Source organism: Parastagonospora nodorum (assembly GCF_000146915.1).
Source record: "Parastagonospora nodorum SN15 chromosome Unknown scaffold_7, whole genome shotgun sequence".
NCBI classification, from domain to species: domain Eukaryota; kingdom Fungi; phylum Ascomycota; class Dothideomycetes; order Pleosporales; family Phaeosphaeriaceae; genus Parastagonospora; species Parastagonospora nodorum.
In genome coordinates, this window is record NW_001884555.1 from 1,063,010 (window position 1) to 1,089,855 (window position 26,846).

The 26,846-nt window shown below is 50.9% G+C and overlaps 15 protein-coding genes across 15 annotated transcripts; 7 read left to right on the top strand and 8 right to left on the bottom strand.

The window, feature by feature from the left end:
* Positions 1-60: 60 nt before the first annotated feature.
* On the bottom strand, positions 61-453 carry SNOG_05267 (hypothetical protein; the record flags this gene model as incomplete). Its single annotated transcript, XM_001795622.1, has 2 exons — positions 61-268; positions 296-453. The coding sequence occupies 2 exons, from the start codon at positions 451-453 to the stop codon at positions 61-63; spliced, it is 366 nt and encodes a 121-aa protein (XP_001795674.1).
* Positions 454-2,133: 1,680 nt separating this feature from the next.
* On the bottom strand, positions 2,134-3,700 carry SNOG_05268 (hypothetical protein; the record flags this gene model as incomplete). Its single annotated transcript, XM_001795623.1, has 3 exons — positions 2,134-2,517; positions 2,563-3,445; positions 3,498-3,700. 3 exons carry the CDS (start codon positions 3,698-3,700, stop codon positions 2,134-2,136), a joined length of 1,470 nt encoding a protein of 489 aa, XP_001795675.1.
* A 265-nt stretch (positions 3,701-3,965) lies between these two features.
* SNOG_05269 (hypothetical protein) lies at positions 3,966-5,870 on the top strand (the record flags this gene model as incomplete). Its single annotated transcript, XM_001795624.1, has 2 exons — positions 3,966-4,159; positions 4,373-5,870. 2 exons carry the CDS (start codon positions 3,966-3,968, stop codon positions 5,868-5,870), a joined length of 1,692 nt encoding a protein of 563 aa, XP_001795676.1.
* A 799-nt stretch (positions 5,871-6,669) lies between these two features.
* Positions 6,670-7,380, bottom strand: SNOG_05270 (hypothetical protein; the record flags this gene model as incomplete). Its single annotated transcript, XM_001795625.1, has 4 exons — positions 6,670-6,725; positions 6,757-6,798; positions 6,945-7,303; positions 7,364-7,380. The coding sequence occupies 4 exons, from the start codon at positions 7,378-7,380 to the stop codon at positions 6,670-6,672; spliced, it is 474 nt and encodes a 157-aa protein (XP_001795677.1).
* A 378-nt stretch (positions 7,381-7,758) lies between these two features.
* SNOG_05271 (hypothetical protein) lies at positions 7,759-8,413 on the bottom strand. Its single transcript, XM_001795626.1, has 2 exons — positions 7,935-8,413; positions 7,759-7,881 (listed from the first exon to the last, which is right to left on the bottom strand). The coding sequence occupies exons 1-2, from the start codon at positions 8,323-8,325 to the stop codon at positions 7,865-7,867; spliced, it is 408 nt and encodes a 135-aa protein (XP_001795678.1). The 5' UTR covers positions 8,326-8,413; the 3' UTR covers positions 7,759-7,864.
* A 527-nt stretch (positions 8,414-8,940) lies between these two features.
* On the bottom strand, positions 8,941-10,889 carry SNOG_05272 (hypothetical protein; the record flags this gene model as incomplete). Its single annotated transcript, XM_001795627.1, has 4 exons — positions 8,941-9,702; positions 9,751-9,937; positions 9,987-10,202; positions 10,255-10,889. 4 exons carry the CDS (start codon positions 10,887-10,889, stop codon positions 8,941-8,943), a joined length of 1,800 nt encoding a protein of 599 aa, XP_001795679.1.
* Positions 10,890-11,250: 361 nt separating this feature from the next.
* On the bottom strand, positions 11,251-11,461 carry SNOG_05273 (hypothetical protein; the record flags this gene model as incomplete). Its single annotated transcript, XM_001795628.1, has 2 exons — positions 11,251-11,312; positions 11,335-11,461. The coding sequence occupies 2 exons, from the start codon at positions 11,459-11,461 to the stop codon at positions 11,251-11,253; spliced, it is 189 nt and encodes a 62-aa protein (XP_001795680.1).
* Positions 11,462-12,377: 916 nt separating this feature from the next.
* Positions 12,378-13,541, top strand: SNOG_05274 (hypothetical protein; the record flags this gene model as incomplete). Its single annotated transcript, XM_001795629.1, has 1 exon — positions 12,378-13,541. The coding sequence occupies one exon, from the start codon at positions 12,378-12,380 to the stop codon at positions 13,539-13,541; it is 1,164 nt and encodes a 387-aa protein (XP_001795681.1).
* Positions 13,542-14,793: 1,252 nt separating this feature from the next.
* SNOG_05275 (hypothetical protein) lies at positions 14,794-15,339 on the top strand (the record flags this gene model as incomplete). Its single annotated transcript, XM_001795630.1, has 1 exon — positions 14,794-15,339. One exon carries the CDS (start codon positions 14,794-14,796, stop codon positions 15,337-15,339), a length of 546 nt encoding a protein of 181 aa, XP_001795682.1.
* Positions 15,340-15,575: 236 nt separating this feature from the next.
* On the bottom strand, positions 15,576-16,527 carry SNOG_05276 (hypothetical protein; the record flags this gene model as incomplete). Its single annotated transcript, XM_001795631.1, has 2 exons — positions 15,576-15,837; positions 16,325-16,527. 2 exons carry the CDS (start codon positions 16,525-16,527, stop codon positions 15,576-15,578), a joined length of 465 nt encoding a protein of 154 aa, XP_001795683.1.
* Positions 16,528-17,809: 1,282 nt separating this feature from the next.
* SNOG_05277 (hypothetical protein) lies at positions 17,810-18,671 on the top strand (the record flags this gene model as incomplete). The annotated part of the gene is made up of 4 exons (XM_001795632.1): positions 17,810-17,832; positions 18,190-18,262; positions 18,319-18,526; positions 18,610-18,671. 4 exons carry the CDS (start codon positions 17,810-17,812, stop codon positions 18,669-18,671), a joined length of 366 nt encoding a protein of 121 aa, XP_001795684.1.
* Positions 18,672-19,615: 944 nt separating this feature from the next.
* SNOG_05278 (hypothetical protein) lies at positions 19,616-20,121 on the top strand (the record flags this gene model as incomplete). The annotated part of the gene is made up of 2 exons (XM_001795633.1): positions 19,616-19,947; positions 19,986-20,121. The coding sequence occupies 2 exons, from the start codon at positions 19,616-19,618 to the stop codon at positions 20,119-20,121; spliced, it is 468 nt and encodes a 155-aa protein (XP_001795685.1).
* Positions 20,122-21,870: 1,749 nt separating this feature from the next.
* Positions 21,871-22,168, bottom strand: SNOG_05279 (hypothetical protein; the record flags this gene model as incomplete). The annotated part of the gene is made up of 2 exons (XM_001795634.1): positions 21,871-22,020; positions 22,142-22,168. 2 exons carry the CDS (start codon positions 22,166-22,168, stop codon positions 21,871-21,873), a joined length of 177 nt encoding a protein of 58 aa, XP_001795686.1.
* Positions 22,169-23,226: 1,058 nt separating this feature from the next.
* Positions 23,227-23,624, top strand: SNOG_05280 (hypothetical protein; the record flags this gene model as incomplete). Its single annotated transcript, XM_001795635.1, has 2 exons — positions 23,227-23,502; positions 23,556-23,624. 2 exons carry the CDS (start codon positions 23,227-23,229, stop codon positions 23,622-23,624), a joined length of 345 nt encoding a protein of 114 aa, XP_001795687.1.
* Positions 23,625-26,181: 2,557 nt separating this feature from the next.
* SNOG_05281 (hypothetical protein) lies at positions 26,182-26,820 on the top strand (the record flags this gene model as incomplete). Its single annotated transcript, XM_001795636.1, has 2 exons — positions 26,182-26,293; positions 26,726-26,820. 2 exons carry the CDS (start codon positions 26,182-26,184, stop codon positions 26,818-26,820), a joined length of 207 nt encoding a protein of 68 aa, XP_001795688.1.
* Positions 26,821-26,846: the final 26 nt, after the last annotated feature.

The window sequence follows — 26,846 nt, forward strand, 5'->3', positions numbered from 1 at the left end:
AAGATCCCCAACAACACCAGGCAGGTCTAGGTCGGTGATATTGAACTTTCAATACTAGTACTACGTGATCGCCTTCGCTTCGTGGTGGATCTGTCGGCATGCACTGATTGGTGATAACGTAGCTGTCCACTCGATAGGCTTGGTCTCGTAGCCCATATGCGGGCTAAGCACATAGACCGTAGCTCCAGTGAATATGAGCTCATAAATTCGATACCTGATCTCTGCGGGAAGGCGCAACAGAGGCGAGCGTTTCTGGTTGCGCCGGGCACTGCGGGTTGTTAATTTAGTTACTGACTGTAACGGAAATGCGTGCACTCCATACATAGCCTCTCGATGCAAATTGCCGAGATCCATGTCGCCGACTCTTGCTCGGAAGGCTGGGCTCAGGTTCGACGTGTCGAGATGTGGAGAGACAAGATAAGAAGTGTAGGGCGCGACCTCGGGGAGGGTCATTACAAACAGAAAGCTTGGCATTAACATCTCGTGTACCTGGCTTTCGAGTCATCTCGATCGTTTCCATCAAGGCCTTTGCCCACTGACACGCGTTGAAGACCGACCGGTAGACTCATTACGTTTCAAAAACATGCTAATCTTAATCACGTGTTTGCAATCGCTCACTCGAAACTCTAGGTATCTGTGGGATAATCCGACCTCGATATTACCTCTCGTTACTAAAGCAAACTGTGAGATGTCAATGATATCGAACTTGAGGCCATGAGCCATAGAACCATTCAATAACATGGTTTCACGTTCTTCGACACTGTAATAGCAACTACGAGAGCACCAAATCTCCACGTGGTTGAGAGCTGGAAGTTCAGATGGCCTATCCAATGATGTGAAGACATCGAAACTTGGGTCACACACAGAAAACTCGTCTACTACTATGTGTGTGATACTCGAGTATCTTGCGCGTGGGTATACTGCTTCTATATCATCTACGCGGTACGGTCTCTTAACCCTCCATGCATACACTAAGGACAGTTACACTCTGTTCATGAATACTTGTGTAGGTGCATGCTTATCAGGCTAGGGCTTCGATTGTGGCCAAGCAGATATCTCCAGCTATTTCCGCTTAGATGGGCACTCAATTCCAGAGAATCCGTTTTTAACACACACGAAGCTGGAGAGGCCGTTGATGGCTTTGAAGCGTCAAGCAGGTTGAGAAAGTCTCCAAATTCTAGAACAACAAATCATGGTAGATTCGACGAGGCTCTTTACTGACCGTGATCTGCACGCTCAAAGCGACTGCACAAACTAAATAGCGTGACATCGATCGGAACCCATTCTGGAAAATGTATCGTCCCAAGAATGCATAAGGCTAAATTCAAAGATTCAGTCATTGAAGAACGAGCTCTATACGTGATGATGGGAAGACTGGTGCTATTGCACCCCGAGCGTCGTGGCGTTTTCTCGACCTGTTCAGGGTCGTCAATAGACTATGTAATTCCATGCAGAGAAAGTTGAAAACCGAACATCTTCATATTCAACTATATCTGATCACTGGGCAATGACGAAAGAGAACCTCTATGAATACTCGCAAGACTGATAAAGTTCAAACACACACAGCTTTGCATGCCCAAAACATCCGCTGATCACTTATCTCACTGATTTCAAATGTAGCAATATTGATTTAATCCTTGGATTGTATAAAGAGTGACAGAGGATCAAAGTTCCCATAAGTGATAACGATAGAAACATGACGAACACCAACTCCTCCTGATCTCTATCAAAGTCGCAGTACATGGATTCGTGGATAGGCGAATATAGAAAGTAGATACCCTTCGTGCTAAGTTGGACGTGCATCAACAATTCAGTGCTCAAGTTGCCAGTGAAGTGAACAGGCAACAACACTTTCATGCTCCGATGGACGAACAACAACATCAACAGGGGCCTACACGAACTTGAACTTGCGTGCCCTTACAATTCGAGCGCGTAACAATGACCCATAAAAGAAGACGGTGGACGCAAAAGACGAGTAAACGAAATGATGAGCGATGCAAGATCAGACGAGTCCAGTCCCAAGCTAGCAGCGCTTTCTCCCAAGACTGTCGACCATGTTCTTGGATCTCTAACGGCAAGACCATGTCCAGCTTCGTGCTGGCGATGAGCATCAACTGATCTTGTGAAGGTGGATCACTCGGCTCGGCCTTTCTCTGGCTCGAGCATACTCGACTGCATCCATTCGTCGGTTTCGGAACGTAGATGCATCTTGCGATGGCACAGAATTGTGCTCCGGATACTGTCCGCACATGCGCCTAAGAGCATCGATACGGAAACACTGAAAGCCAACGTAGATGTGGTCCTTGGGCGCCCATCGCTGATAGCTACAGAAGAAGCCAGAAGCCCCAACCCAATCATCGCTCCTGTTACGACAGACACGTATTGATATCGATCAGCTATGTTGATGCGCTGCTGTATGAAGACCGTCGTGCAGTATAGGAAAGCGATGCAGGCAAAGGCAAATGGCGAAGGACTCTTCATGTGTCCTAAGAGTGAGGCTGGAAGTGCGCCACGAATCTACACCTGTTAGCAACTAGCCTGCAACGATTTTGGATTACTTACTTCGTATGACCAACTATTCATATGTGCCCACAGCTTGTCCAAGATAAAATCAGATTCAAGCGAAGGCCCACAGCTTCCTGTACTAGCGCCTTGACATATCTCGAAATTTCTCAGTGCAAGACAATACACAACCTGGCTCGCTGAAAGGATTAGGGTCAAAAACATCCAACTCCAGATTGGCTTGCAATTGTGTATAGCCTTGTACCCGTGGTGGACAAAATTACAACTACTGTTCTGCTTTTCCTCAACACGCCACTCTCGTTGTCGTCCCATTGATCTGATTGGAGTTTTGGACCACTCGAGCATGCGCAACATTTGAACCTCAGTATCGAAGCGAGAAGTCTTTTTTTCTGAATCCTTGAGTGCATATACTGACTGGATGTCTTTCATACCTAAATCTGAAGCGCTTTCGTGAATCAACATCGGGTAGACAGTGCCTCGACACAGGCATGAGGCGGTATGTTGGCCGGGAAGAGGTATACCGTCTGGCTCAAGATCATGTTTTCCGCACAAAGAAGCTCGCGAGTGGTGTTTTATATCTGCCCTCAAAGGTGCAAATGGTCGCTCTGATCGTGGGTAACCATGATTCATCTGTCGTATGTGGCGCGCCAGATTGGCCGAGCGATATGCACCAGTAAAACACGTGCTACACGCATCGCAGACGAGGAAGTCGGGCTCTGCCTGCGAATTTTGACTCAACGTAGATGCGCTAGGAGCCAATGATGCCTTCGGTATTTCGGTGCTGGTTGCATGACAAGGCGCCCTAACAAGCGTTGCAAACAATCTCTCCTCTCCGAGAAAGCTGGTGGCATTGTGCTCTCCGGGTTGTGACAGTGGTTCGTACGTGAGGTTTATGGTGTTTGCCAAAGAACGATAATCAGGGCTGTGTGTCGTTTTCGTTATGTTCGTATTCCAGATGGTCTGTGTATGGGCACAGCGGTGACGAAGCCTTGTAGCTATCCTCGTCCTTCGGTACTGAAGTTTGAGGGCAGTACGCAGCATCGAAGTTATAGAATAGGTCGTCGAAGCTGATATCCTTTTCGAATTCTTGATAGGCGGCCGAGGTCCAGAAAGATGTGTCTGTTGCTGAAGATCTTCTGGTGAATTCAGGACGCCAAGTCTTCTCGAAGGTGCTCATGATGTTTGCACAACGGCGTCGGTTGTTTGCGACAGTTTCAACAAAGCGTCAAGAAGGATGCATTCGGCTCCTGTGGGAATAACAACGAAGAAAAATTTTGTTGTTCCTCCAAAGCAATGAGGCATGGCATCCAGAACCAAGTGGTGGATAAGTTCACCGGTCAGCTGAAGTGGCCCAAAGTGAAACTGACACGTCATTTTCAGCTCAGCCCGATGCCGTATGCCTTGATTTTGCGTTCCACGCACAACTGCACAGCCGCACCATCATGGCCAAAGAGTTCAGTCCGAGCCTAGCTATGCGAAGCTGCTACACCTTCCTGGACTCTCTTTGTTTTCACGCCATTCTTCATCTCAACTTGGAGGAATTGCTTCACATTTCTCTCAAGGCCCGCGCTAAGTGTCTTGACATTGCATACCTTTACATCTGGCAATCTCTGCTCCAAGCACGACCACAGCTCCTGTGCCTTCGTTTGCCGGTCGGAAAGGAACCAGCTTCGGAGCCGTTCTCCGCCATAACCTTCGTTTTCTGAGCCGTCAAACTCGTTACAGAAACAGTGGCTATGGAAAGTCGATGGCCTCTACTTAGCCGGAAAGAAGACTTATCGAGCCCCTTGTGTGTTCTTACTCTCTCTATGTGCAGCGAAACCTTTTGCTAACTTGATACGCGTGGTAGTAGCCTTATTCACGACAAACCCGCCACACATGCCACAGGAGAGACCACGAATCTGCGGGGCCGCCGCATCAATCTTCTGTCTGACGCTATTTCAAAGGGTGAAATGTTGAAAAGCACAACCAGTAATTTTGGAACGCCAGAGAATGGGAAACCTCATAACTCTGCGGTTGCCAAACTGATCGCTGCCTTTCTGTCATTGTTCCTCTCGATGGAGCTCGTCACTTCGTTCAATCTGATTGACACCCAAATCTGCTCGTTATTAGCCAAAGCTGGGCTAGAATCAAATCGAACGGGTCCACCAGTGCAACCCGCTGAAGCGTCAGGTGAAAGCCAGTTTGCCGAGGCTGCAAGAAGATGTGTTGGCGTGCGAACCTCTGACACTTACTCACCGCTCAGGAACGGCCTTAGATTGTCATCATCATCAGTTGAACCTCAATTGTTGAGTGTGGTGATCGTTGCGGCTGCAGCCGCTTCTCGAGGAAGCTCTCCACAATACCGACGGACCGAACGCTCGACTCAAGAAGCCTGTTCCGATCACCAAAGCACGCATCCAAAAAATACATTCGACCCAATGAGTCTCTCACTATTCTTTGCACTGCCTCGAATCACTGGCATCAGGACATCCGGCCGGTTCCAAATCTTACAGCTTGGATGCATCGTTCTCATCCCAGTTACAGAAGCAGCACCCATATCAGGCTCAACTACCGATGATAGCATTGATTGGAGACATCGAGCCTTGAACTCGCTTACATATGCCCTGTCATCCTGTGCTTTCTTGCTCCCTCCCCTTCTTGTCGTCGCCCTCGGAGGTGTTGCAACAAACTTTCTTCTTCGAAAACGTGCGGAAGGTTGGCTAGCTGGCCTTATGCTTTTCTCCGGTACTATTTTCGCTTCAATAGAAGTGCCTCCCGGCCACGGCAATACAGGATCTGCAAAAGCGATACGCACAGGGGTTGGATTGGTCCATGCTTTCTTCATGCTGGGATACTGCAAGCGGATCATACTTCGAAACAATCTGAGTAAGGGAAAGAGCGTACTAGCTACAGTGCCTGGGTTAATGTTCGCTCTCGTCGTCATCGTGCTCGTCATGGCTGTACCGGCTATCGGCCGTGCCTGGAGAGCACTCATCGACCTAGAGCCCGCGTGTATCACCCCTTCGATGATCGCATTCGGCTTTTTCCTTTGCGATTTATTTATCGAAGTTACACAGACGGATATGCGCAATCTTGAGGCGCAGGTGTTCGAGATGAACTCGCATCGCAATCAATTCGACCTCGAACACGCGCTTGGCAGGGGTCCCACCACTCCGCAAGCCCAATATCGTCCGGTCTTTGAGCGAAGAGCAGGAGGAAGTTTGACTAGCCAATCTCCATATGACAACGACCATGAGGAATTCAGCAGCCAGGTGGATGTTCAGACGATATCACGCGACCGACCGATCATTTCTCTGAATCTCCTCAACCGCTTCTGGGGTCGAAGACGGGGCAGGTACGATTGATGTTTGGGTTATCGTTGATTTGAAAAATACAGCTTCGCTCTCCAGTTTTCTAGCAACACCATTACGGGGGGGGGGCGGGCTGACATGCTTTGCATTGGCTGCCATCTGAATTGTGTAAATCGAACCTCGCGACTTCGTCCAAGGGGCGCATCATGAAGCGAAGGAAAAAAATTCAAACACATACAAAGTTTTCATCTGCGTGATTTTCTGGTGCATTGTACTGAGGTTTTCCGCGGATAGACACGTTGTGGTAGGTCCACAGCGTCGTGCTATGGAGAGCCGCAGAAGTATGAGGCTTAAGCCAATGATACAATTACTGTTGAACAGTCGCGATACCGCCTAATAGATATGGCAGCAGATAGAATCCAGTGATGTTGCACCTCGATGGTTATAGGTGCCAACAGCTGGAACGGGCCTTGGAAGTGTTTTGACGCACGTATTGGCGAAGACGAGCTTATGTACCGTATTTAAAAGCTCAGCATGTGTCTGATGTAATGTTGATTTTGGGTCGCTGCGCCGAGTACAAATTTAATTGTGTACAAACATCTCTCACTGTTTAGACCGTAGACAAACATGGAGGTGTTAGTGTCATTTATCTTTCTCATGCAGGGAGGTGAAAATGACTGCGTTTTCCTGGATAGTTAATAAAAGACCCAATGAAGGTTCTAGAGGGGGCGCTGTCTCTAGGCGGGAGATGTAGCATGATGTCACCGGGGATCCTTTCACTATGCCCGACTGTGCTACGAAACAGCGATGATGAAGATTAAGATATTGCAGTGTTTGGAATATCTGTATAAGTCTACTTGTTATCTACATCAATCGAAGCCCCAATGTCTATTCCGCTGTCGCAGCGGACTTCATTAATCTAGCTTCAGATGCTACGTACTGTATGAGAAGTAACTGTCATTGTGCCACTCCTGAATACACCCTTCACAAACTCAGTCAAGTCTTCCAGCACGCTAATTTGCCAATCCAGTGGAAAACTATTGGATATGCAAACATGACTCAAGGCTGGGAATATTCCACTCAACCAACCGAGGTTCAATTGTTCGAGATATTGTTCTCTAATTTTACAACAAGTGGCTCCTAACCACACATCCATCATGTTTTCCAGTGGTACGTCGATAGAGCATAGCCCAAAAAACGTGATAGAGTCGAGCCACCACACAGTGCCAGCATGCAAGCCTTGCCGAACATTTGTGAAGTCGAATGTCGAAGCTGCGTAGAACGAACCGAGCACTTCATGGCGAATCTGGCGACAGACGAAGATCAGGCCACAAGATGGTTGGTACTTCTTACTGTGGAGCTGCTTATGGTGTTTCTTTCGTTCGTAGGCTTTGACGGTAGTGTCGTGGAAAGTGAATTGGTAAATGCGGTTCCTGAGCTCGGCGGGCAGGCGGATGAACCGCGACATCAGTTGATTCTCCGCAGTCCTATGATTCCGTAAATTAGCTCAATGTCCCTACAGCTGGAATGTGATGAAAATTCCTTACCTCTTGTCGGCGGCCATGCTTGCGCGGATGCTGTGCCCCGTGAGAACGAGTGGTGCCGTTGGGTTTTTAGAAGTGCTGATGGGTGGAGAGAGCGAGAGTAGCACATCACTCAATACAAAGCTAGAGGATGACTTACTAGTAGCAAACGAGCTAGTGGGACTAACTACACCATATATGCACCCAGGCGTTAGTTTAGCAAATAATCACCCTGCACTTTCACTCAGTATCGAGCAAAGCGTATAGCGTTCTCTTCGTGGCGTTTCAGCCATGCTGTCTTGACTGAAAACATTCGCTACTGTGATGATGGAAACCCAGGGAAGAGTCGAACGGCATTCCGCGAAACACGACCAAAGGAGAATCACCAATGAATCAGGAGAGCATGTACAAAAAGCATTAAACACAGAATATTTGGGTATTGAACAGTACTCGCTACACGCTAACAAACAACAACAAAAAACGCCTCGCTTTCATCAATTGTATCGGACACACATGGCTCTCGCTCTAGATGTGATCGTGACCTGCAATACATATTAGCACAAACTCAACCACCCATTGAGTTTTCAAAACTTACGTCCAAGCGCCCTCCCCTTCTTTCCCAAAGCCTTCGCCTCACTCTGCTTAATCTTCGCCAACCTCGCCTCCTCAGCAGCCTCTCTCTCCAACCTATGAACATGTTCTCTCGCCTCCCTTACAGCATTCTTCGCAACGAGAAGAGCGCGATCAGCATCGCGTTCTGCGGCTTCGGCCTGGCGCAAAGACTGCGTAGCGGCGGTGATGCTGGGGTCGTGCGAGCTGCGAGAGAACATGCCGGAGGTGAGCTTGGGGGATGTCGTGGTGGTGGTGTGAGAGTGATGGGTTGAGGTGCGGTGAGGCGAAGATGAGCGACGGCGGGAGAACATTGATGTTTTCTGGGGAGCCGCTGGGGGCGGGGAGGGTTCGCGGCGGGATCCGAAGATAGGCATTGTGATGGACGTGAGAGACGAAGATCTCAAGTTATAGACGATGAGAATTGGCTGTAGGGATTTTGATAGAGACTTGAAATTGCCCGGTGATAAAGATGGGAATGTGAGGCTATATCGTGAGTTTATATGCACCCCAGGTATGACATCGCTTGTGGTTCCTGGGCATCTTGAAATCAAGATCGCGGGTCGCATCCCTGTATGACGTCAATCTTGTGCCCGAAAACAGCTGTGATCTGCGACCACAACATATGCACCTTACCGCCGCGTCGTCATTGCTAAGTGAATGCAGAGCAATTGGGGTTGGTGTCCGAAGTGCTATCGAGCATCTAGTCAAGAAAGTCGTTGGTAGCGCTGGTCTGGTTAAATCGTCGTTTTGTGGGTCGTCGGACCCTGGCGTGCCAGCTTTGGTGAGCTTAATCCAACTTCGAGATCAGCGACGCGCCGTGTTAGCCGGTCGCGAGGCAAACTTGCGAATGCCAGGTTCAGGACCACTATGATAGAAAATGTATAATTCTTTTAAAAGCGTCAAATCCACTTGTCCCAATGCAAGCGCTTGCGCACTGTTGTAAATACCAATACACCTACCAATGCTACCCTATATGCATACAGAATACATTAACTACACTTAACTTGTTCCCCAGTACCCATCACCATCTTGCTGGTGGTCTTGACGATGGATATGATCATGACAGTGCACCCGAATGCTACAACCGCCATGGCCAGGTACGTTTGCGAGCTTTTCTTCGAAAGTTTGATATAACACAACGGAGGAAGAATGAAAGCAAGCGCACACGCCGAAGTAGCGCCAAAAAGCTCAAACACAACACCGAGATCGCAAGTCAACAGAGAAAGCGCTAATGCCGAAATGACCAGTGATGTCGACAGAATCAAGTGTCGATTCGGATCAAAAGGCTCGTCCGGAAACCAGTATTCATTCATTACCTCTCTGCACACGAAGGCTTCAAGCGGCAGCGTGGTGAGCATGTTCAGCCCGAAAAAGATTCGCGCGATGTTGACCATCAGATTGTCGTTGGGAAAGTTGTTGAGCACGTTGCCGAGTGTCTTGTCGCCGAACGTCAAATATCCGGAAAGTGCCATGACAAGACAAGCGATCAACGAGATGCTAGTACTGTAATGTGTGACCCGCGAGAAGCGGTCAATGGTGGGTTTGCGGAGTGAACCGTATATGAGGAGACTGTTGTGGTGACAGACAAAGGCAAAGGAGATGACACCTATCGCCTCGAAAATACCAGTGTGTATAATGAGAGAGCCACGCAGTTGTCCCTTGTACTCGGCTGGGACCCGGAAAGCTTGCGTTATGATAGTAATGATGATAACGGTCATGCTGACGAGTGCGAAGCCACTGGCTTTAGCAAGCTGCGATTGTTAGCTAGCTTCTCGCATCGTGCTTGACGATGCACTTACTTTCGCAATATCCCGGTACAAGGAAAGCGGGTATGAGATACCCAGAATGAGCAAAATCATGACCGCCCGGCGGTCAGTCAAAAGCCATAGAAAAGACATCTCGTTCAAGGATGGGAACAGAGCATCCATGACCTTCGGTATTGTGTCGCCTACAATGACGCAGAATGCCACCATACCACCAAAGGCACTGTGATTCGTCAGAGCATATCCTTGTATTTGCACGGTTCCTCACATACAAAAGCCATTGTGCCAGTGAGATGGCTATCAAACCTGACCTGCCAAAGCAATGTTGCACCGTAGCCTGAAAGGAGTCTGTGCCACTGAGCTTCGAGTTTATTACGATCAATCGGATGGTCCAGTCAACAATGATTGTGAGGCCAATGAGGAGGGCGGTGCCTGTGACGAGGCCGGCGTTGCGGATAGCATAGGGTTGACCGATGATACCTGCGCCTCTGCTTCAAATTAGCACTCGGTAATCCCTGACATCGAGTGAGTGCGTCCCACATGATACTGTTGGCCATGTTCATGAAGGCGCTCTTCATGCCGCTTCTTGGCCTGGCGCTTTCCAGGTAGTCCTCAGGGTCAAAATCCTCTGCTACGGTGACGCTCGGCGCCTCGATGCCTGTGAGGAGCGGTAGCCGCTGTACCCTTTCTCTGCCGCCATGTCCGTCTGCGCCCATGTAGTCGTCTCCCTCCAGCTCTATCCAGTCTCTGTCGCCATTCTCGGCCCCTATGGGGGCATCGTCAAAGCGAACTCGGTTCGGAGTCCGTGGGACACCATCGAGACGAGGCCGCGCAAATGATGACTGCCGCTTTTGGCTGAAGCCATTGGGTCGCGATCCGGGAGGAGCTGGAGACGTGGAGGTGGCTCGGGAGGACGACGGCGATGGGGAGAGATGTCCCGGACTAGGCCTGCGTTCTGGTTCGGGATCGGAGTCGCTGTCCGATGGGTGCTCGTGCAGGAGCTTCTGCGACTCGCTGTTCATCGTGGCATGGTCGAAGCGTGAAAGGACAGCGAGCTGTACACGAAGTGTGATGTAAGCTTCCTGGAACATCGTGAATTCCGAGACCCCTGCATCGCGCTTGGATGCATCTGTCCTAGCGTGCCAAGCCACATCGATCAGCTCTCCGCCCTGCATGTCGTCGAACGTCCTCTGAACGCAACTTCATCTGCACGTTGCCTGTTTCAGCATCACCAAAGCGGATGAAATCCGTCCAGATCGCAATGAAGGAAAATTTTGCTCTACAATAGCTCGTCGCCTGGCCACTCAGCTTAGGGTCTAGGGGCCGAACTCACTCCGCGTGGGCCATCTAAATAAAGATGTCCGCCCGTTAAGCGCACAGTCCCCCCAAAGACGAAAGACGAAGCTTGCTCTCGTTTAGCATCCTTCATCGTCAGGCGGGCCGCCTCTCACGGGCCAGAGACCGCCTGCTAATTAGACTGATGAACGCCTTGCGAAGCTCTCCTTCTGATACGCCGCCTGACAGTCTTGCCCCCACCTACGCCCAGCTGTCAACGCCATAACCGCCCCCATGCACGGCACAATTTCGATTTTGGGCTACTGAGATTTGTTGTCCACATACCTAGACCACGGTACGCGGGAATGTCACATGGGTACTGGATGAATTTCACTGGTGCCAAGCATGGTGAATCGAACGGCGTGCAGACTCCGGCCCTACAGTCCTCTAGTCTTGCAAGAGGCTGAACCATGGCGTATTTAGTCTGGGTCGGTGTTTTGGGGGATAAATATCCTCCTACTCTTCTCCGCCCGACAGTCTACCTCTGAGAGCATCGTACATCAAGATGATCCGCAACGGACCACAATATCATAGCACTCCACAGAACCCAGAAGAGATTCCCTTTTCGTCATTGGGCAAACAAGCTGAGCCATTTGTCAGGCAACACGAACAGGATTGGGACTCTCATACATCGCCTTCCCAAAGGTCACCATCACGATCGGTGTACACACTACTACGCGAGTGGAAATATGAGATTGCAACATGGCTACTCGGCTCATGTGCCCTCGGTTGCATCGTTGCGCTTTTGGTCGTCTATCGTGACCGCCCACTGAAAGAATGGACATCACGTTTCCTGCCAGCACCCGTCATCGCTGCGTTATCACAAATTGTACAATCAGCTCTGCTGTTCTCTATCTCAGCGTGCATTGGTCAGTTGAAGTGGGACTGGCTTCGCCAGACACGGTCAGCATCTGACCTCGGCAAATTCGAAGAAGCATCTCGAGGACCTCAAGGCAGTCTAATGCTACTTTTCAAAACGAAAGCGTAATGTTTATAACTCTTATTAGCCGACCATAACTAATAGAGATAGGCATCTTGTGTCCGTCGGTGCACTAGCGACCATCCTACTCCTTGGGTTTTCGTCGGCCACGCAATTGACCAACTCGATCAGCATACGCAATGTCCAAAAGCCAGATAACCTGTCCAATGCCACAATCACCCGCTCTGTTCAGTACATGAACAGGACATGGAACACAACGTTAGTCGATTTGGACAGAAAGGGTGCTTTTAATACTTCGAAGGGTGGTGTTTCAGACTGTACGTACTTCTTCTGGTCATCAAAGCATTGCAAAGGCCGCAATTGATTCGTTCTCACAGTCCATCCACAAATGTACAAGGCCATCCTCTCGGGCTTACTTGATCATGATAAAAGTATCTCTGACATTCAAGGCAGCTGCACTGCCGAAGCGTGCAAATGGCAAGATTATACAACTCTTGCCATCTGCGCGTCTGTGGAAGAGGTGAAAGGCGAAATTCGTATTGACAACAGCACGCGCTGGGGTTCCATCCCATATCTTAAAATATCTGGAACATCGTGGAATCCTCCTATGCAGCTATCGGTTGGTGGTTCCGTACCTGATTCATTCTGGATGGCTGCTCCATTCAAAGATTCAGCGAACATCACCGATGGTCACCTACCCCCGGTCTCAGACATATACACTGCCTACTTCCCCGCGTGTAATGCCGAGAAGAAACAACCTACTCCCGCAGAATGGAGTGAGAGACTTCGCGAGGCGGCGAATTGGAAGGCATTGAAAGGATCTTTGAACCTTTGCTTACAGACGCTCAGTTCCGAATACAACAACACAATGAAGACGAGGATAATTGACACAAAGAATGATCTTCAATGGGCTGCACAAGACCCACGTGACGAGGACACGACAATTTGCTTGTCAGAGCCTTATAACGGTGATTCATTCTGCGTGGGCGCAAAGGATCTGTGGCGATGGTCGTCCGCACTCGACCGTACACTGGAAGGTGCAGCCATGATTGCAGAGGATTATGACAATTACTACTCTGGTCAGTGGGTCCCAAACATAGTTGGCGACATCCTAGGTCCAACTCCAGCTACTTGTGACCCCAATTTAGAATCGAACTACGGTGTCGAAGGCTTCAAAAGACGTATCGACAACATCGCCATAGCCATGAGCAATGCCTTGCGGGCTGGCAACACGACCTCCCCACTGTCCATTGTTCGTGGGTCTGAATGGAACTCTGAGCAGTATATCGCAGTCGACTTTAACTGGATCATACCTCCTGGGGCGATATATCTTGCCATCACCATGTTCCTTTTTGCGACCATTTTCAAGTCGAAAAACATGGAGGTGCCGCTTTGGAAAACATCGCCCATGGTCTTGCTACATACGACCGAGCGTAACAACGGTATGCAGACGCTCAAGCAAGTGGATCAAGAGTCGCATCACACCAAAGTGAAGCTGCAGTATACGGGAGAGAACTGGCATTTGCAGGAGGTCACGGGCAGTCGCATATAATGTCATGGGGATAGATTCACGTCGTCGTGACATGGGCATATCTTTCCTCACACTGTTCGAATCAATTCCGACCGTACACGTTCTCAATACTTCCTGATGTACTTGAATCACGTTTTATCTCTCATTTTCAAGACTCCATTTATCTTCCGCACACCTTCAACCATTTCTAGCCATTATCACTATTCTCAAAAAGCCCTTGAAGCAGACCAAGCATATGTCTTCCTGAAGTCTTATTGTGCACACAAAATTCCGTAATTCCCAGCTACTGCACTACAAGGACCCAAATTATGGCTGTCGCTCCCGAAATGGCCAAGGCCAACACACAAAACAGCACCCAAATGCTTATACACCGTATCCGATCGTTCCAACTCATGTCGTCCCAATTCATATCTTCCCAAAATTGACGCCTATGCCTTCGGTAGGCCTGGCTTGTCGGCGTACTGAATCCGCTTTCTTCATCTTGAGAGCGCGGCACACGTCCTGAACGCGACTCTCGCAATCTAATTTCTTCCCCATCAAGATCGTTGTCGTAGTATTTGATGGGCACATCGTCAGTACGAGGTGGATCGCGAGGAGGCGGCGGTCGGGAATGCGTGATTAGTGGATTCGTCCGCGATGATATGTCGCTCTCACGTAAGTTTGGTGTAGATCCTACGTCGCTGGCATGACCAACGAGTGTCCCGCTGATACTCGCGCCAGGTGTGGCTTCGCTTTCGGTATCTACGTAGGGCTCCAGGTCAGAGAAGCTTTGTGGTGGGGATATCATATCGAGTGGGACTTTGGGTGTGGTGATGGAGGCATCGATGGGGTTTTGAGGAGGCGATGGTTTGCGCAGGTGACGTGTCAAGACGAGTGACGTGGGCGCGTGAGATGTGAAGAATTTGAAGAGCGGGATGTTGAAAACTGACACGGCGTGGCAAGTTCTTCTTGCTATTGTCTGATACGAAGAGAAGCTGGACCTCAAATTTCGTTAGTGATGAAGGCATCTTATACCCAGTTACTCATTTGTTTGCTATATCTTGACTGAGACATCAGCAAATGCTTTTCCAACGAGTAACATATTCTCCTTGCTACAGCACGCTTCGAAAACGATGAGGGTTCAGACAGCGCAGGTAGAGGTGTGTCCAGCGCAGCGAAAAGCCCGGCCTTTCCCTCCCGCGCACCCCCATTACCCACCCTCGATTTCATACCAACCACCACAAACCGTTTCCTACCCTCAAAACACTATACGAGCAAAGCTTACATCCACGCTATGGCACGCACAAAGTCAACCCCAAAGCGCGCCCCCGACTTCGCTCCAACCATCAACACCGAAATCCTCCACCGCGCGGCCAACAACCCCAACCAACCTTACGAGCCCCTACAGCCGGCCAGGCTCGGGGAGGTCCAAATCCAGCCCGAGTGGACCTCAGCCATGATCGCCCAGGCGCAGGCAGCTAAGAAGGATCAAGATCTCCGCAAGGCGCAAGACTTCATCACCGTTGCGATTGTGGACCGCAGCGCAGTCAGCAACAGCGACGTCAAATGGGCCATGAACATTGGTTGCCTTTTGAAGGCGGAGGTTGTGGGGGGAGCTTTGGGTGTGCCTGCTGTTCAAAACCAGGCAGTCAGGGCGCCGTTAACGAGGGAGAATCTGGCCGCGTTCTTGGGGGAGGATTGGGAGAGCGACAAGCTCAGTGATCTCGAGGAGTTCAGTGCTTTGAATCCGGAGAGGGAGCAGGAGATTTTGAAAGGCGGGGTCGTGGTCTTTTGCATGGCTCTGTATTTGCGTCACATGCAGGGTGCTGAGACGACTTGATACATTAAGGAAGAGGGAGTGCGTAGTGGATGGCGCTCATACGACTGGACACAATGGGAGCGAGTGACTCAATGCGAGAATAGAAGCGGGCTTGATTTTGTCATGAATTTTCATGGCATGGACGTAAACATTGAAGACTTGGACCGCCTCAATCAATCACTCAACTCTCGATTCGCTCCTTCTCTGGCATAATCCTTTCCCAGTACATCCATCCGTACCTCCCTGCCAACTCAAACTCATCCCCTCACATTCCTGATCCACAGCCAGCTGCCGATAACGATGACAGTGACGACCGTCAACACACCCGCGGCGATCACCGGCGTATCCGACTCCTCGACCTCACTTCCTTCTTCGCCGTCCTTCTCTCCGATGCGGCTCCACGCATATGTCGACCTGCCCTGCGGAACTCCGCCAGGCTTTTGGTTGCCCACAATGTCGCGCAACATGCGGCTGTAGTTTGACGGCATGTTCTCGATGCGCTTGGAGTAGTATGTGGCGCTTATTCGATGTATCAAGGGTCGTGAGGTGTGATGGCTTGGGGAAATGTGTATGGAGTATGACAGTATAGTGAGGGTTGAGTCTCAAGGAATAGTAAGTTTTCGGTGCTTTGGTGGAGAAAGGTAGACGAAATTGCGCGATATAATTTGTGGTCTAGCGCATTGGCATTGTGTAGATAGCGCTTAGACGTGAACGATCGCAGCATTGCTTGCAAATGCTGACTATGATATTCTAAACCATGTGATCCTTACGATCTGGCCCCTATGGACCACCATGCATAAATACATTGCTTTTTGAGTGAGATCATGTATGGCCGCTCAGCAATTCTTCCACAAGAGCGAGCACCAACACCGTCGATATAAACGAAAGGAGGCAAATTATCACAAACAAAACGATCGCTGGAATCCGTCAATACACTCTGCTATCAAACTGAAGAAGCGTGATTCACTTACTGAGAACGATGTGCGTGATCAGACGCACAGCGTACTTAGAGATAAAGCAAGCGGCATCTTTCCTGCGTTGCTCATCGATCTCATCGATCGCCTCCCAGAACAGGACCTCGAAATTTCTCTTGGCTAGTCGTTTCCATATCACGCTCGGCTCTTCAGAATCCACGACTTTCCAACGGCGGCGGCGGATGACAGTTGGGCGGGCCCGGATGCGCTCGACTTTGGGGGCCTTGGGAGACATTTATAAGGGTCCGAGGATGTTCTTGAGAAGCTATTGATGGGTGAGTAGGTGAGTCGTTTGACTTCCTGGGGTGCGGCTGCGACAAAAAAAAGATGCTTCGAATAGGACGATAGATAGACGTACGACTTTAGGATTGACTTTGCGGTGGCTGATTGTGTGTCGTACAGCGCTGAGTATCCTCAAGCTTATGTGAACTAGGTGTAGTGCGTGGCCGAATTGGGGGAGTTGGTGACTTTAGATGCTGGGTCAGCAAGAGATAGTGCGGCCTTGGCTGGAGATCTTGCAAGAAACAGAGTCGTCTACGCGGCGCTTCGCATGTGATTGTTGTTATTGTACATTGCTCTCGACAAACAGATCATTCTCAGGCAGCCAGTGGCTTGTAGCATGCTATTCACAACCCGAAATGACTATCTTTGTCATAGTACCCAATGTCTGCGCATCTACGCTTGTCCAGATCTCCAATCCCACGTTATTTATGCCTTATACTTGTGATCCTATCGCGGATACTCCAGCGCTACAGCTCCATCATTGGGGAACCTAAGAAACGTCCAACGTATTGCCCACGCGCCATTTAGGTGGGCCCGTAGCATGTTAGCATCTCCATCAGTACGGCGAGGCTCGCCCTGCGGTTCTCAGACCTAATCTGCAGCTCGAGATGCTCAACTACGAACCCTGGCTGTGTTTATGTCTACAATGATAGTTGGTGGCGTTCCTTTCTTATGACTGCCGTCTCTGTCCATTGCGCAACTGTGCGGTTCCTTCAGCTCCGATGAGCACAGCTAAGCGATGTATAGCTATGTGTGAGGTACTGATTCCTCGTAACGCTGTATGGTAGGCTGTGGTCCGTGTATCGGTGGCGCTGAGGCTTCGGTCTAGGATGGGACATGATTGCTTGCCCGCCCGGGGGCTTCCGTGGGGATCTAGGCGTGGGAGCGCAACAAGCTTGGGTGACTCGAGGGGCGTTCGAGAGAAACGGGAGCGCCAAAGCGGGCGCTTCAAGCTTTGATAGTACGGAGCTAGATGGGAGCAGATGGGCGGAGTTGCCGGGCCACAGCCCTTGTGTGATCATTTCACGGCAGCGCCCCCCAAGTTGCCATAGAGCGCTAGCAATACGGCAACGGTGCTCTGCTCCTGATCATATGCCCCCGTTTACTTTCATGCTCATGATTGTCATTATCGTTACCGCAGCATCATGCTACTATCCCTCGACTCTTAATATGCACCTCTTCCCTTCCTCCGCTGTTGCCGCCACTGTGCCCCACCATCACAGCTCGGTGGCAAAATGGCCGTCCGTGCTTTGATGTAGTAAGAAGTCGCCGCCAAATCTTGTTGTGTGCACCCCCAACATGCTGGAATTCCACAACTACACAACCGATTTTACTCGGAGTAGCACGAGGAGGATCATACAGCGCTTTTCATCCATAGCTAACTTTTCTGGTGTCGCTACCGTGGCGTGACGTCGTATGGTGTGCCCCGACGGGCCCCATCGGCAAGGCCTTTGCGCCTTCTTACCTGCCCCGCTGTCCAGATCAGAAGGTGAGGGACATGCAGAGCCCCTTGAGTTCCGAAGTCTCCGATTGCCCATGCCTAAAGCCCTCTATCTCCACAACACCGCCGTAGAACTTCCGAGCAGAAGTGCGAGGAGCATACCAATGATCATAGTACCCTCCTCGAACTTCCCCTGGGTCTACACGACGTAGGTGTGGTGTTGCACTCGACCATGAGCATCGAAGGGGTGAGTGGCGGGGCAGAGCCAGAAGCCGCACAGTTCTAGCGAGGGGGCATAAAAAGGTTGCCTTCCGCCCGCCAGCTCCAACACTACAACACCACCTTCCACCTTTCAACTTCGTCCTGCTCTTTCTTCATCCATATACTCCACGGCACTTGATGATCCCAACCCTCATTGGCATGATCAGTGGACTTCCGTCCGCACCTTCGGAAGAGACTACACCCCGCACCTTTGACGCAAAGAGCGGCCTCGCGGACGACCAGAGACCAGGTAAGCTGACCCAATCCGAGCGCCCACCTTTAATGTGGTGCCCACATTGACACAACTTCGGCCTTGCTGACTTGAAGACACAGAGAGCGCATCCCAGCTTCGGTACACTTCCTGTGTTTTGGCTGCCAACGAAGGCAAGACATGAGCTGGTATTGCCGCAAGTCCTGGAGAAGCAACAAATATACAGCCTATGACGGTTACATTGCCTGATAATCGTCATGGCATCTCAAGCCTCTCCAAGTCCGGCGGCACCGAGCCTCGACCGGCACTCACCAGGCAATGTCTCGGGACATCCAGAAGACGGCGTCCACAGGTGCCTTGGCCAAGTGCTGCGTCATGATCATCGCATGTCGCTGCCACACGATGTTCGAGCGTCTCCGCAAAATTTCTGTGCTGGGGTGATCAAGCCAGAGGAACTGAACGTCAACGTGAGTCTACCGGGAATGCCGAGCATTGCTTTTTACTAACGGCGAATCAGTGCGGAGCCGACCATGTTAAGACCGATCAGCAAGCGCTACCTTCCTCGAAGAGCTCCCTCGATGGCGATGCGGATCGCGTCGCATATTACTCCGAGGACGATCAGAACTTATTCCGACTGCTCGATGGTGACTGTGTTGCTACGCTTGTCGCATCTTTCTTTGGCGACTCTCGGAAGGGCAAAACAACAATCCCTCCGTTACGCCTGCCTCAACGAGGCGCCCGAGTCGGGGTTTGTCTCGACATCGTACACTTCTTTCCTGACCAAATTCGCTCGCTGATCTTGCTGAGATTATCAAGTTGGTTGATGACAAGGCTCGAGTCGGGATATGCTTGGACACTTGCCACGTCTTCGTTCCCCGTGCGACCTGCGGCAGAGAGGGCAGAGATTTCATGGTTCGAATGGAAAATCACCTCACCCGCGTGTCCCATGGTTCGATACTGCAGCGAGGCTTGTTGGACCAGAGATCTGCATCAACACAGGAAATATCGTGAGGATCTACTCCGCCGACTTGTCGAGCGCCTCGGAGAGATCCTCCGAGAGATCTTCTATGTCCATGTGAGTCAAAGCCTACTGTACGTTTGCACTCCGGCAGCATCTCTTCCCCTTCCATGACTGACATGTCGACAGCTCCTCAGTATCATCTCCTTGTCCGCCTCAGTGCCATGCAGCTAGGATCAGTTATTCTCCGAGAGATCTTCTATGTTTTCTCCGAGCGCGCCTATACGCTCAAGACCAGCAGCATTGCCAAGGGTAGCGATATCGTGATGGTCTCCGAGGTTCGAACAACGTTCGAGTCTCACGTCAGGCATTGTTCCATCGCGCACTACGATAGTAGCTACACTTCCAGCCTTTCCGTTCCGACCTTGAGCAACACCCAAGAGGAAGATGAAGAGGTAGTCTCACCTCGCCAGGAGTCCAAGTCTCCCGAAGACCCCGACAAGTATGATCACACCGCCTATTTCGCTGGCTGCGGCCCAGTTCCCCTCACCGCAAGATTGAGATATATTTTTATTTCTTTGAGCGCGCCTATACGCTCAAGATCAGCAGCATTGCCAAGGGCAGTGATATCGTGATGGTCTCCGAAGGTTCAAACAACCTACGGGTCTCAGGCTAGGTATTGCTCCTATTTCCAGCAGGAATGCTACCAGATCTTTCGGCTAGACACACAGTCCTCGGTGTCGGCCGTAACAAGGGATGTGAAGACAGCGCGGAAGACGTCTTTCATCATCGAAAGGCTCAAAGCATGGCATAAGCCTTCCCGTGGGCTGCTGGGAGCGAAAACGGAACCAAGCTCCGTTCAAGCAGGCCGCAGTCGAGAACGCACGCGCTCGCAACCGTGCACATCCACCACGTAGCGCAACACCTTTTGCGTGATCAAATTCAGCCCATCCGAGGCGACGCCACGGCACCATTTCCGGAATCCAGACCTCCTTGAGCATGAAGCGGCCGATTGGGCACTCATCGCACTGCCATGACCCGGCAATAGAAGCTTGATCGACCGAGGTCGAGATCAGGCTTGAACATGGTTCAGATTCATCGTCTACTTGATCGAGTTTTCGACACACAGCTGCTCTGATTGCTGCCTTGCGATTATGAGCTGATGACTTGGATGGTCTGGCACTGGCACCAGTCGAGTCTCAAACACCGCAGTTACTGCAGCTTTTCCATGAACCCCAGGTGCACTTTCGTTCTTTCTCCATCACTCATCTAGAGTTGTGGCTCAGGGTGTATTGAAGGAATGCACAGCACTCTTCACATGATCGAGCTTACCCTGCCCAGTGGCTGGCATCCCTGGGCAACCCACCCGATTAGTAAATGGGCGGCAGACCCGGGCCACGGCTGAGGGTGCATTGGAACTATAAAACTGTTCATAGACATCCCAAATATATCTCTTCCTCATTCAGCCCGTGGGCACATGCATTGTGTTGTCGAGTCGAAGGTACGTGCACTGGAGCAGCATCCAGTCGAAGAAGTCGTGATGTGCGTGCATGATGGTCTGCTGACTTTCCGACTAGTTCAGATCCTGCAAATACCAGCAGGCGGACGCGACACCTGGATTCTGCGTCAGCGGAGATGCAATTTTGATGGTCGCTGATGAAGAAGAGGTGTTGTCTTCTTGTCAGGGGTTCGGTCCCAAGCTTTCGGCGCGGCTACCCCGGCACACTTCGCTAAGGCTTCGGCATCCTTCCGGAACCAGACGACATGTCTTCCCCTTCATACGCCTGACCGAACCACAAGTCATGCCGCAGCGCTTTGTGTCGTCAACTTGATGCCGTTCCATTCTCTGGCGGCTACTTCACGCATTCCTGCTTTCTTTCCTCATGGCTTGGCCTCGGCACGATGCGTCTGACGGCATGTGCGTGGAGGCTTTGTATACATACCATTCTAGCCCGGACTCTTAGAAAAGGGCGTATGATGGCGCGGGCTGTCTATCCTCAGGAAACTTTTGCATTATTGCCGCTACGGTAGAAGCCCTGGAAGCTGCTCAGGCTTCTGCGCGGTATCGGTCAGAACGAGCCAGGAATCCATGCGGACTGGGCACATAGTGCAGCAACATTCGCTTGCCATCGCCAAGGTCATCGCATCCAACGGCTTGAGCTCGCTTCTAGAACGTGTGTGTGGCCGCGGTGCCAATCCAGTCGTCTCGCTTCGTTGCGCAAGTATTCGTACTCGTCGTTACCGTTGCGGGGGAGGTGGGGAGTTCTCTGGCCTGGTGTGGTAGTCAGTGAGTGTATGGTGTGACGGAATTTGCATCGTGGCAAATGTTTCCGCCTGCAAAATTGCTCTGAACCTCGCCGCTCGCACCATCATGCGTGGAATCAAGGTGCTACACCTCAGCATGCAGTATGACTTACGACGCTGTCTACAACCACGCTGTCGCTGCCGCAGCAAGCGCTCGAACGAATCGCGCGGCTCGTTCTCCAGCGGGCGGGCGCCAGCCCCAGCGGAGTAGCCTCCAAAGGCCTACTACGAAGATCATGCAGATGTTGGCGAAGGCCAAGACCAGGAAAAGCTATCAAGAAGTCAGCGCTGTGAGTGTGACGCCTCGTGCAGAAAGTCGGCAAGCGTAACCTCACTCGGAGCTCGAGCGGGCATGCCAGAGACTCAAATCTGCAGCAGTAACGATTGCTTACATCCAAAATGTGCGCAAGAAGAGCCATGTTGCTTTGGAGAGTGGTGCGGGAGGTTGCGATGTGGTGAGTTCGTGTGGGTTCGTTGGTGTTGAGGATTTGGTCCTCCTCGCCCAACAGCCACCGTATAGCTTCATCTCCGCCCCACCATCAGGGCCAAAGATGACATGCAACCCGCGCGACAGGAGCTTGACAAGCCACCACTGCTGCTGGAACCTGACTGATGGGCCTGAGCCCAGCTCTAGAGTCCCATCTTTCTGTGCGTATCCATAGCTTCGGCCCTGGCGTTAAGTGCCAGATGCCGGCGTCACCAATGGCTCCAGGAGATGCATTTCCCTCTCTATGAACCTGGCCAGCATGCCACAAGCACTTGGCTTGATCATCAAATGCACAGGGTATTGTACCTTCGAACACAGTTCATCGTTCTCGCAAAATGTATTCTTCTGCGCATCCCGGATCTATCCTGGTATTACGTTCTACATCAACGCACTTGCTCTCCAACTTGTCTCTATCTAAGCCAAACGCGAGCTTTCATGAGCTATTTTCCTTTACGTTTCCAGCAGACTCGTCTCGCAGCATCTCTCCTGTCTATACTCAGGTGTCTCCATTGACTCGATCCTCCTGTCATCACCGTCATGTAGCCGCCAAGCTATCTCTCCTCAAGCACGTCTTCCTGTACAATCGCATGACATTACTCAGCTGCAACTGCTGCCTGTCTATCTCCGCGTACCCATGTCGCCCTGCTCGGATCTCCCGTAGTCTCGCTTGCTGCGGGTGGTCCGTGGGAGCATGTCGTTGCCAAGCTCGCAGCTGTGAATAGCGATATCTACCAAGTCACTGGAGCTATATTGTTGCTGGAAAGCTTCAGTAAGTATAAGAGGTGGTTCTCGGTCGGTTTCCAACCAAAAGTATGCCTTGCAGCCGCCTGAGAGAGGCTCTATTGAGCTGTAGGACACACCATTGCTGTCGCTCAGAGTCGGCTTGGCAACCCGTTAGCGTCCGCACCGGCGCTAGCAATTGTCGTTATAAGCTGTAGTATTTTGGATTCTTCTGCTCTTCAGCTCCAGACAGGCTCAATACCAACGAAAATGTCTGCACCCAATGCCAGACTCCCTCCCTGCGCGCTTGCGGGCTTCGCCCACGCAGCCGCCCTCTCGCCCTCAGCCCTGGGCACCACGCCCCGAGCTCCCCTCCCACCCCTCCCCAACCTCGCCTCCAGTTGGCTACTGGGGCACGATGTGCGGGCGAGGCGTTTTGGAGCTTGGCTCCATTACCAGGAGCTCCGCGCTGCCAACCGGTCGGTGGCGAGCACCGACTGGGTGCTGATCTACGATCCGATAGATCGTATCGAGCGCTTGCCGGAAGTAAGTAGTCGTATCCATGCTCCAATCGAAGCTTCACTAACATGTTTTCATAGTACACCAACCTCCGCGCGAACGCCTTCGCTTTGGCGGCGGTCCGCTCCTCGCAGGGCCTTGGCCCTTGAGTGCTTGTGCTGGGGCTGGGCGCCCGTGCCCGCTCCTCCCTCCTCTCTCTCTCTTTGTGGGCCTGAGGCCACCGACGGATAGGCCCTTGGAAGGGTCATTTGGCTGGGCTTCGGCCAAAAAATAAGTTTCTTTTTGGGGTGGCGGCTATGGGCCGTCGCCCAGAAGACCACAATACAAGCTCCCTCCTCCGTCATATTGTGCCTTGTGATATATTTGTGATGTTTGTATGCCATGTAATGATACTTCCTGTCTTCATTCAATGTGTTATGATTGTCGTGACGGTGGTGCTACCCCGCATGAAGCTATACAGGCTCACTGGTACGTTTGACGAACGTGTTACCTCACGTACGATGGAGTCTGGTATTTTCAGAAGCGGGGGACTCTGGTGAAGATTTACGGACTCTTGCTCTACGCCTGGCATACGTGCCACAGGCATAACACATCTGCCCTGAGAGATCTTGCTCTGCTTTAAAGCCTCAACAGCCTCTCGGATTAAGTACGGCCTTATTTGAGGCTGGGCAGCCTCACACATATCAGCATTCAGAGATGTCTCCACATGCCTCGAGGCTAGACAAGAGCACTGATGGCTAGGTTGTTTGTCGTTCTGGGCGCACTCAGGATATAAGGTCAGTAACCAGACAGGCTCGAGTACACTGAAAATGTCTGCATCCAACACCCGTCTCCTTCCCTAGGCACGCCTGGCAGCTAAATATCATAGTAACTGATATCCAAATGGTCTTTAATTTACTTAACAGTGCGCCCCGAACTCCCCTCTCTACGATCTCCAATCTCGCCCCTCCGTAGCTCCTGGCGCCGGATGTACTCACGCGGCACTTTGGAGACTTCCAATGTTATTCTCTGACATTTTCACGACGTGAGGCCGTGGCTCCGCCGGCTCGCGCGCAAACAACGATGAAGAGCTTTCCACGAGCGTCAACTCCAAAACGGACATCAGCGCCAACCACGACCTCGAGCGTTTCTTGTCAGAGTCAGAATACCCCAATTGGTCTATGAACGTCGAGGTTACTCCCATCGAAGCTACCTGGAAGACGTGGCTCATTGCCGGGCGCAATGCGCAAAGGCAGAGAGTTATTCTCACGTCCGAAGAGCAGCCTTCTTTCCGAGTGTATACCTATGAGAGGGCGAAGTCACGTTCTATTAAGTTGCCCCATCACGTGTCGTTCGAGAACTCATCGAGAACTCATGGCGGGCGACAAGTTTGCGCTAAAAACGGTATGCCTCATCAGCGCATTGAAAGTCTCTTCTCTAGACCGCCGCACACCCCACGTCGACACCCTTCATACGCCCCTTTTCCACTCGATTCTCGTTTCGTCTTGTATGCGTCACTCACGACTGACGCACCTCCTGTTGGTAAAGGACGGTCGTAGGCAGTCGACCACGGCCAGTCAGAACAAGTGAAGAACTCAAGAAACCACATCCAAAGCTACCTCCAAAGCCATCGTCGCTGCAGCAACCCGGACTGCTTCAATCGGCCTTCTCATATAATCTGTATGCCCTGACGAGAATGTGCTCTATAGCATACTGCAGTTTGCCGAACAATATCCCTACATTGACGTCCGAGTCCGGAAAGGCACCAAAATTCTTCTCCCTTGCGGCATAAAAGACTTCACTGAACACAAAAACCTACTTGTAAGCCAGCCACCGCTGTCGCAAGCCACATTGCATCATTTGACTGTTCCTCGGGCATCGAACTTCCTTCCAAGTATAGCCTAAAGGCTTAGAGAGAAGCAGGAACCTACCTGCAAGCCAGCCATCGCTGCGGCAACCTCCTAGATCTGCTCACTTTGTGTAATGGTGCAAAAACTAATGATGGAGTCGGAGAGGTAGGCGAAATGGTGCATCGATACCTGCAGCGACGAGGCTTTCATGTTCTGACTCGAGCCTTTCGAAATCTGGAGTAGCAGCTTGAAAGCGTAGCAAATCCGGTTTCGTTCCATCATACGCTAAATTCTCCATTCCACTACTAGTTCTGTGTCGTCATGTATGTTACAGTCGCAAGGTCGCGGGACGTCATTTGGTGTAGCCGAGAATGATCGTTTGTCAATATATGAACACTACGGGTTATTGGTGAGGTCATGTCGTCAGCCTCCCATCTCGTGAGATACACTAGAGATAGGTGCATAAATCGCTTTTTCTTCGCAACGTACCAGTGAACTGAAGGCTAAGAAGCTGAGACGGATCTGTATGCTGAAACGGTGGGGTATGGCAATCAACTCCCCGTCCGCCTCCATATGGAGACCTCGCCTTTATCATCCCGAAATTGACATGACATACCGGTGTCATATAGTTTGCATGAATAGCCAACGGGTCGGGGCAGAGACTATTTTGGACATAGACTCATAATACGGTGTTCACGCACAAATGCCAAAGGTCAAATCTGAGTGTGTTAAATGGGTCTAGGTAAGGTGCTGATAGTACATTGATCCATTCCAATGTAGCAGGTTAGTGGAAGCAAGACACAGGAGGCTTCTTGATGATACGCAAAAGTTACTGAAGACTTTGAAGCTGGTAGTCGAGGAGACGACTTCTAGCAATATGACTTCGCAAGGGAGACAGGCTTACTGTAAAGTGAAGGGTCAAAGTCAGAGTAACAAGCATTTGGTGGAGATCGTTGCTTTATACTTTTCCTGGGTGTTCCCCAACTGCTGTGAGTAAAGGAGAGACGCCAAGATCTTGTTGCGAGGTCGTTCCAGTGGACTCGAACGCACGCTTTTCGAATCCTCTATATATTCGTTCTTAAGGGGTTTTGACCTCAAGTGGTGTACTCGAATGAAACTTCTCTCCTCCGCCAATACTTTGTGGCCTGTGCTCTACTTGTGATATTTTTAGTGGCTTCATGATCTCTCTCCTTCAACCTCGTCACATCTTCCGTCCTCTTCAAATTCCAAATCTCTTACTCACTGCGAACAAATTTACAAACAACCATAAACAACCATAAACAACCATAAACAACCATAAACAACCATAAACAACCATAAACAACCATAAACAACCATAAACAACCATAAACAACAATGACACCTGACCAGAAAGCACTTATTGTCGCACTCGATGCCCTAGGCATCTCCTACACAGGTAGCTTTGAACATCGAATACCCTTTCTCTGTTCCCAATCGTATCTGGATCGTGCCCTCGCACCCCAGCTTCACAAGCAGCAACGAGATACGACAGTAATATGCGCCGAGCTCGATCTAGAAACC

Excerpts from the sequence above, each read along its gene's own strand:
- SNOG_05271 (XM_001795626.1), bottom strand. The coding sequence starts at position 8,325 with ATGCCTATCTTCGGATCCCGCCGCGAACCCTCCCCGCCCCCAGCGGCT.